This window comes from Eptatretus burgeri, chromosome 9 (assembly GCF_056783735.1).
Source record: "Eptatretus burgeri isolate ZD-2024b chromosome 9, Ebu_testis_v1, whole genome shotgun sequence".
Classification (NCBI taxonomy): Eukaryota; Metazoa; Chordata; class Myxini; order Myxiniformes; family Myxinidae; genus Eptatretus; species Eptatretus burgeri.
The window spans coordinates 28,978,800-28,988,504 of record NC_140969.1 but is presented as its reverse complement, the minus strand read 5'-3'; the positions used below and the strand labels follow the sequence as shown (position 1 = coordinate 28,988,504).

Here is a 9,705-nt window from a genome sequence, read left to right as displayed (position 1 = left end):
CTCCTCTCTTGGTGTTGGCTTAACGGTTAAGGTGGCTGGCTTAAAATCTTAGGGTCTTGAGTTTGAGCCCTTGTCATTCCGTTGAAGGACACAAGGTGGGTTGACTGAGCCCGTCATCTTTCCGAGGTCAGCAAAATGAGTACCAGCTTACTGAAAACAGGGGGCACTGCATCAACGGCACAGCCATGCTTCCAACAATGATGCAACCAGCGGCCACAGGCTGCGCACAAGATAATAATTATGTCATCGTTGTTAGATGTTGAAGATCCAACGCCTTCCAAAAATAGTAGATCGTTATGTGCCAGTATCTTGTACAGATTCCAAATTGCTGCTCTGGCTATTGCTGGGAAGAGTGAACATAATGGCAAATTACCTAGTGTATATTTTCTGCCTTATGACTGCTTTGCCAGGTTTGACCAGAACGGATATGCCGATCAGATCACCTGAATACACCTGCACAATCACACACCTGACATTTTCCCTGTATAGTGCACAATCATCGCCATAACACTGGAATAAGGAAGATCATGATGACTTCATATACATATATATATATATATATATATATATATACACTACAATAACCAACCGGTTGACATATTCTCCATAAGGCTCTGCAGGTCGCAGGCAAAGGGCCACACGTGTCCCGCAGCCAGCGGTCGAGTGGACCCTCTTGACAAGAAAGCTGCTGAGTGAGTGTTTGCTCGACTCGCCCCCACTCTAGAGCATGCTCTGAGGGGTCAACATGCTCGGCACGAGGATGTGCTACGCTCAGCACTCCTCTCGGCGCATAAAAAGGTGCGCAGGGAGGAGATCCAGGCAGAGTCCCTGGAAAAGCAGACTGGGACTCCGGACATCTCTACCTGCCTCTGCCCCAGGACCACTCACATTCAACATGATGCGACTCCTCTTGGTCGTCCTGGCGCTCGCCGCTGCAGGCAAGTCCTCATGAACTGCACCCACAATTTGTTTTCCATTTCATACGATGACAAGTAAAAATTCAGATATCATATTGAAATAAAGGTTTGACTTTGTCTACTTTTTTGTTTGCCCTTGATGATGAGTTGTGACATTCGGCCAAAGTATGAGCTGAACTCTCTTCCAATTCTCTTATTATTATTATTATTATTATTATTATTATTATTATTATTATTATTATTTTTCTGAGTCTTCCTAAACGGTGTCCTTCTTCTCGTCTCTGCAATTCCCCTCCATCCACTAAAGTCTTGCCTTTCCTTAAATGAATAAGGTACAATTTTCAGCTCTATTTGATGCAGCGACCTCTCCAAGATGTAACTGCGATGCTTAACGTTCTTCGACAAGTGCTGACCATAAGTTGATGAAAATGGTTACTTGGATCGACCTTTCAATTTGGTCTTGCACGAATGAAACCTGTTTTCACTCGACATCTTAAAACCAAGCTTATGTCCCTTCCTCAACCTACAGATGCGCATATACAAAGAGGGAAAGCTTACCTGTATGATTACGAAGCCACACTGATGAGTGGTGTGCCAAATGCCGGCTTCAACCGTGCCGGTGTGAAGATTCACGCCAAGGTGGAGGTCATCGGACTGGATCACAGGGAGGCACTCATCACGGTAATGATGCACTTGACAGAAATGAATTTGTACAACCATGCATGGTTCACGACATGTAAAAGTCAGGTTCCATTTTGTACTTCAAATCAATGCCGATGGCAGACCTCCCCACCCACACCCTCCACTCACAGTCTTTCTCCACAAACAGGTCCACCAGCCTGAAGTGCTGCAATACCTGGACAGGTGGCCTGGGGGCGAGTTCAGTCCCATCTCACCTTCTGCTGAGCCACTCATCAGGGAGATCCAGGTGCCTGTAAAGTTCAAGTTTGATGAATCATCACTCGTCACTGCGGTATTCGCACCTTCGGATGTGTCAGAAGAAGCTCTCAATATAATCAGAGCCATCATCAACTTCTTCAATTTCTCTTACAAAAAAGACAAACCACTACTGAAAGGCCAAGAAGTAAGTAATCGCATCATTTTTTTTTCATTTTTTTTTGAGTTTCTATTTAATTTTCAGAAAAGGTATAGCCAGATGTTCAAGAATCCCATAAAATAACTTTTTATAAACCTCATGTTTTTGTGGTTTTTGGAACCACTCAAGGTGAGAGCTAGGTGTATGTTGTGTATCAAAAGTACAACAGTTGGCTATTGTTCAACATCACCCTTGTTGGAGTTCAGCAAGAATCCATCAGATGGAAGCAATTCGCTTCGCAATTTGTTTTTGGAAAAGGATAATGTAGAAAATGGAATTATTCTGTTAAAAGATGATGTGTAAAAAAAGCCAAAACAACTACAGTTGTGTTGCACCTGTGGCAGGATGGCTTAGGAGGAGTATGCCATACGTCCTACGTGGTGCAAGAGCAAGGTACGAGCAAGAAGACGGTCGTCAGTAAGACGCGTGACCTCGGTAATTGCCAACAAAAGATCTACACGACCACGGGAGCTGCTTATACTGAAACCTGTCCAGGATGCAGAATGGTAATACATCATCTCGATTCTAGAGTTATGTCACGACATTGTTACATTAGCAATAACACTGAGCATTTAACAATTCAGAGCTTCGCCGTGGTATATATAGATGAGAGTAGATCTGAGAACCAGCGAGGATGGACTCATTCACGCACACTACCACTTCCACTACTAGTAATCTGCACGCCCAGCTAAGGGGGTGGTCCTTGGGAGTTGACCCTTTTGCACTTCGTTCCCTTGAGACAGTGGAAACGAGAAGTTAGGTGAGGAATTTTGTAATTTTGTCATTGTGCCGGCGATAGCTCACCTACTCTTCACAAAGGACACCGTGGGATATTTAACATCCACTAATTAATGTCGGCAGATGGGACGCCCAGTTTAACGTCCATCCGAGAGACGACACACACACTGATGAATCAACCTGCCTGTGAAACACCGGGGGTGACAGTTTATAGCTGGGTCGGGATTCAAACCCAGACTAGACAGCTGAGAGGCGAGACAGTCACACGCACACACCGCAATTACAATACTCTCTTTCTCATCCCTTCGGAAACATGGGAGACTAATAGTAATCCGAAGTAACTCTTCCGGGGCTTCAAAAACTGTTGGTGCACTGCTATCTCATGTCATTCCCCATTGCAATCCAAAATCTTTTCTACCCCCACAAAAACAAACAAAAAATGTTGTGAAACAAAAAATGTCAAAAAAATAGGAATGACGTCATAAAAATTGATATGACGTCACAGTGATGTATCATATGTGCGGTAATTCATCTCTGCTAATGCCCTGTTCGATTCCTGCAAACAGAATTCAAAAAGCTTGCCTAGTTTCGGAGATAATTTTTAGGCGATTACCATTAGCGGAGATATTTTGACGTCATAACTTTTTTTCTCGGAGGAGTTTTCAAAATCGGAGATGGTTACTGTCTGCGCAGGGTATTTTTACATATAAATGCCAAGTTTCAGGAAGTTTCGATGAAAACTGTAGGATGTGAAACAAAAAAGTCCATAAGAACAACAACGTGAGTAAGACTTAGAGATCCTCCACGAGGATCTAAAAAAGTAGTGAAATCATCAACAGCCACATAAGATGTAGTTCAATGTGAAAGTGAAATACACTCTTCGTCAAGCCTCGCTCTTTGTTGTTAAATTAAAACCTTAATTTCCAGCCGAGCCACTTATATCACGACTACATCATATTGGTGGCCATTTGTCTCATCCATTCTCAGTTGGCTGTGAACCATTTCATATTGTCAACATTTCTCTTTTATACATTGCAGGGTACAGAGCATCTGCGCAGCACTGCTACATACACCTACACCCTCACGGATTCCGAGCCACAGGTGATCCAGGACGTCGAGGCAGATGAGATTCATCAATTTTCACCTTTCTTTGAGACAGAGGGTTCGATTGTCACTCAGGGCAGGTATGGACGATGTAGGTCGGGCCGTGGTCTCAACAAGGACATTCCTGGAAAGAATACGAGGACATTCGTTCCGTGTCGAATTTGGCAAACCTCACGTGGTGCTTTTGTGTCACTTTTGCAGACAGAAGCTAACCCTGATCAGTTCGGAAAGGGCATCTCAAGATGTCCGATCGGCATCGCAGAAGAAACGTGGTGGCCTGGACTTCCGCTTTCCAACTGACGCCATTATGCGGTTGACTCCCGTTGCGCCCATTGTTGAAAAGGACAGGACAAGCCAGGTAAGAAATGCCAACTCGTGGTCACGTACCCACACACAGGATGACTGGTGAAAATGATCTGTCCTGAAATTCTCAAAATCAATTCTTGATTGGGTTAATGAAACAAAACCTCCAGAAGAGGACACTTACAAAATGTCTGAAGAACCTTACGTGACACTCACAAAAACGTTCATACGACTTTCATTATAATCTTAGGAGAAGTCGTTTCTTTGGACTTGTAGGATGTTTTTTTATGGGATTATGTAGGAACTTTCGGTAAGTATAAGTTGCCATTAAAAGGGCTTTCTTTAACCATTTGAACCCTGATCTCCTTGGACTTTTGGCTCTTCCAGCCTGGACTCCCTGGAGGAAAATCCAGCCGTTCGGATATATGGAGGTTTGAATGGTGGCCGGTTTGAAGTAAAAATCAAACTGCTAAACAGCGGAAGAAGATGGTGGCACCGGATAATGGAGATAACTGTTTCTGTGTGAATCTCACGAATAGATGGAAGACACATTGAGGCATCTGGTGGAGAATAATCAGATGGAAGTGCATTACGATGCTCCTGCAAAGTTCATGGAACTCGCCATGATGATGCGACACATGGACTCCAAGCAGCTCGATAGCCTCTGGCGTAAAATCCATTCACAGAAAGACTACCGGTGAGCAGTTTGCTTCTTGTCCAAGGAATGTAATTATGTACTGTATGTGGGACATGAACAGAACTCCAGAATCCTGAACCAAGGGTTCCAATGAAAACACTAAACCAGAAAAAACTTGAATACATGATAGATCAGGGTTGTTCAAGGTTGATGTGTACTTTTATAGTAAGATATCATAAGCTAAAGGACTGTTGATGACATTTTATGTGTTTCTCAAGTTACAGTATTACCATTGTACCATCAACATGGTGGCGCCTCGATGCCTAACATGGTAATGCCTTTATACACGACATGGTACTGCCTTGATGCCTGACATCGTACTGCCTTGATGCCTGACATGGAAGCACTTTTATATTTGACATGGTAGTGCATGGCCTGACATGGTAGTGCCTTGACACCCGATATGGTAGTGCCTTGATGCCCAACATAATAGCGCCTTGACGTCCGACATGGTAGTGCCTTGACACCTGATATGGTAGTGCCTTGACGCCCCACATGATAGTGCCTTGACGCCCCACATGATAGTACCTTGATGCCCCACATGATAGTGCCTTGACGCCCCACATGATAGCGCCTTGATGCCCCACATGATAGTACCTTGATGCCCCACATGATAGCGCCTTGATGCCCCACATGATAGTACCTTGATGCCCCACATGATAGTACCTTGATGCCCCACATGATATTACCTTGACGCCCCACATGATAGTACCTTGATGCCCCACATGATAGTACCTTGATGCCCCACATGATAGTACCTTGATGCCCCACATGATAGTACCTTGATGCCCCACATGATAGTACCTTGACGCCCCACATGATAGTATCTTGATGCCCCACATGATAGTACCTTGACGCCCCACATGATAGTACCTTGATGCCCCACATGATAGTACCTTGATGCCCCACATGATAGTACCTTGACGCCCCACATGATAGTACCTTGACGCCCCACATGATAGTGCCTTGACGCCCCACATGATAGTACCTTGATGCCCCACATGATAGTACCTTGATGCCCCACATGATAGTGCCTTGATGCCCCACATGATAGTACCTTGATGCCCCACATGATAGTACCTTGATGCCCCACATGATAGCGCCTTGATGCCCCACATGATAGTACCTTGATGCCCCACATGATAGTACCTTGACGCCCCACATGATAGTATCTTGATGCCCCACATGATAGTACCTTGATGCCCCACATGATAGTACCTTGATGCCCCACATGATAGTACCTTGATGCCCCACATGATAGTATCTTGACGCCCCACATGATAGTACCTTGACGCCCCACATGATAGTGCCTTGACGCCCCACATGATAGTACCTTGATGCCCCACATGATAGCGCCTTGATGCCCCACATGGTAGTACCTTGACGCCCCACATAATAGCACCTTGACGCCCCAGATGATAGCGCCTTGACGCCCCACATGATAGCGCCTTGATGCCCCACATGATAGCGCCTTGATGCCCCACATGATAGCGCCTTGACGCCCCACATGATAGTACCTTGACGCCCCACATGATAGCGCCTTGATGCCCCACATGATAGCGCCTTGACGCCCCACATGATAGTACCTTGATGCCCCACATGATAGCGCCTTGATGCCCCACGTGGTAGTACCTTGACACCCCACATAATAGCACTTTGACGCCCCACATGATAGCGCCTTGACACCCCACATGATAGCGCCTTGACACCCCACATGATAGCGCCTTGACACCCCACATGATAGCGCCTTGATGCCCCACATGATAGTACCTTGACGCCCTACATGATAGCGCCTTGATGTCCCACATGATAGCGCCTTGACGCCCCCACATGATAGCGCCTTGATGCCCCACATGATAGCGCCTTGATGCCCCACATGATAGCGCCTTGACGCCCCACATGATAGCGCCTTGATGCCCCACATGATAGTACCTTGACGCCCCACGTGATAGTACCTTGACGCCCCACATGACAGTACCTTGACGCCCCACATGATAGTACCTTGATGCCCCACATGATAGTACCTTGATGCCCCACATGATAGCGCCTTGATGCCCCACATTATAGTACCTTGATGCCCACATGATAGTACCTTGATGCCCCACATGATAGTACCTTGACGCCCCACATGATAGCGCCTTGATGCCCCACATGATAGCGCCTTGACGCCCCACATGATAGCGCCTTGATGCCCCACATGATAGCGCCTTGATGCCCCACATGATAGCGCCTTGACCACCCACATGATAGCGCCTTGATGCCCCACATGATAGCGCCTTGATGCCCCACATGATAGCGCCTTGATGCCCCACATGATAGCGCCTTGACGCCCCACATGATAGCGCCTTGATGCCCCACATGGTAGTACCTTGACGCCCCACATGATAGCGCCTTGATGCCCCACATGATAGCGCCTTGACGCCCCACATGATAGTACCTTGATGCCCCACATGATAGCGCCTTGACGCCCCACATGATAGCGCCTTGATGCCCCACATGGTAGTACCTTGACGCCCCACATAATAGCACCTTGACGCCCCACATGATAGCGCCTTGACGCCCCACATGGTAGTGCCTTGACACATGACATGGTAGCGCCTTGACGCCCCACATGGTAGCACCTTGACGCCCCACATAGTAGTGCTTTGACACCCCACATGGCAGCGCCTTGCTGTCCAACATGGTAGCCCCTTGATTCCTGACATGGCACAGATGGACCCACATCTGGATGGATAACCCCCCCAAAAAAACATAATGCCTTCGGCTGTGGAGGCATAAAAGCTCCGCATTAACTGTGAACCACCATCACATTATGTACACTATGATTCACCAGTTTTGTGTTTACTTTGGCGAGCAATGGTAACCTCAACAATGAAACATCATTTCTTTGATAAAATAAGGCATCAGCATTTGTCTTTTCGAAGGAACGCGAGATATGTTCATTTCATAGACCTATTCAATGTCTGCATGGACATGGCAGAATACTGAGAGCTCAACCTTGTGTGCCACGTGACTGCCATGTGTATGCCTTTGCTCCCATGCGTGCACCGTATGCAGACGTTGGGTATTAGATGCCGTACCTGCGATGGCCACATCCGAGGCATTGTCCTTTGTCGTGCAAGCGGTAACATCAAATTACCTTACAGAATCTGAGGCTTCTTCCGTTCTGCTTTCAATACTTCACCTGGTGAAAGTGAACATAACAGCCATCCGAGATGCAAAGGTAATTTATATACTTTTTTTTTTCTATTTAGATGGGTTACCCATAGACCAATACACCAAATGTACGTATGCATAGACAGTAGAGCAAATGGGGTAACACATGGTAGGGAACTATAGATTGGTTACCAATGCCTTTCCTGATACATAACCACTTTCATAGACCCACAAGACTCAGTGAATGTTGAGCTTCCAGAAGAAAATCAAATCAATACAGATCGGATGAGTTTCCTATTTTGAAAATTAAACAGGTAATTGTACTAAATTGGATATCCTTGTTGCGAATGCCAAACTCACTTTCTTGCAGACCCTCATGGACAGTCCATTTGTCCGAGCCAGCCCGAGCATTCGTAAGAGTGTGACCCTCGCCTATGGCTCCATGGTAAACCGCTTCTGTGCAAAGACCCCCGTCTGTAAAGAAGAAGTGCTGCAGGTGAGACCAACTCCAAAGCCATTTGAAGCCCGAATCTTCAATATGAACATCTAACTTTCAATGTCATCCATGACCTCTCTTTTTCCCTTTCTGCCCCCCCCCTCACCAGCCCTTGCATTCGCTGCTGGCAGAGTCTTCTCGAAAGTCGCTCCCACACCATAGTGAAACAATACTCGCACTCAAGGCTATTGGGAATGCTGGCCAACCGAGCAGTATCAGGCGCATACTCAAGTATCTTCCATTGAAGGGCAAGAACATGGATTCCAGCCTGCAGATTATTCAAATCACAGCCATCTCTGCTCTCAGCGCCATTGCCAAGAAAGATCCAGCATCTGTAAGTTTGAACTCCTAATGCGATACCTGAAAACATAACAAAAGATTCCCTGCTAATTTAGATCATAGCTTTAGGCTTACATTTTTGGACTGCAATCTAGCCTCAAAGCAGTATCCCAGAGTGCAGTTATGTTCATGACTCATGTGACGTTCCGAAAGACATCAGCGTAAACTCGATGAATAGACAGCTATCCCATTTCCCAAGCAAAAGGACCGAAAGGTTTTACTTATGGTGGGGGCATCATCAGGATCACTGTACCATCACAGCCTGACAAGACTACACAAGTCCTACTTTTGTATTGTATAGCTCATAGAATTAAAAAAAAATGGAGGCAAGGTCTCCACGATTTATCTCAATAAAATGCAGCTGATGTGTATGTATCTTTATCTCTCTCATATATATATATATATATATATATATATATATATATATATATATATATATATATATATATATATATATATGTAGGCTGTGGTTCACCTAATGGCTGCTTTCCAGGCTGAACGATCCCTTGCTGGCCCTCGTCAATATGTCTCCTCCATATCTCCAAAACCATAAAACCGAGCAGCCTGAAACTTTGCATGCATACAAGGAAAACTTTAAGGAAGTGCAAGAGTGAAAATTGGGTGTTTGGATTAATTAAAACACCCCTTTTTGAAGATAATTACCAGCCTTATTTAATTATATCCTTCATCAGGCGATCCTCAGCCACCTCGCTGTTGGTCTTAAGGCGTTTTCTGGGTAACCTCACCGGGGTCTGAAGCCACCATGTTTTTTTTTGGCCTGCTCAAACATTCCTTGACTTGGAACAGGCGCAACGATGAAGTTTTTTTTCACTTTCCTCACGCATAGCTGTGGTGTACT

At 45.7% G+C, this 9,705-nt stretch overlaps 1 protein-coding gene across 1 annotated transcript in view; it reads left to right on the top strand.

Annotated features, from left to right (window-relative positions):
* Positions 1 to 810: 810 nt before the first annotated feature.
* Positions 811 to 9,705, top strand: part of LOC147019794 (vitellogenin-like) — a 40,025-nt gene continuing 31,130 nt past the window's right edge. The window contains exons 1-10 of the mRNA XM_085894523.1: positions 811 to 932; positions 1,441 to 1,598; positions 1,747 to 2,001; positions 2,358 to 2,519; positions 3,790 to 3,935; positions 4,057 to 4,213; positions 4,698 to 4,855; positions 7,913 to 8,078; positions 8,382 to 8,507; positions 8,617 to 8,841. Of these exons, the coding sequence (XP_085750649.1) occupies positions 896 to 932; positions 1,441 to 1,598; positions 1,747 to 2,001; positions 2,358 to 2,519; positions 3,790 to 3,935; positions 4,057 to 4,213; positions 4,698 to 4,855; positions 7,913 to 8,078; positions 8,382 to 8,507; positions 8,617 to 8,841 (1,590 nt within the window). The 5' untranslated portion in view covers positions 811 to 895. The remainder of the gene's footprint in view (positions 933 to 1,440; positions 1,599 to 1,746; positions 2,002 to 2,357; positions 2,520 to 3,789; positions 3,936 to 4,056; positions 4,214 to 4,697; positions 4,856 to 7,912; positions 8,079 to 8,381; positions 8,508 to 8,616; positions 8,842 to 9,705) is intronic.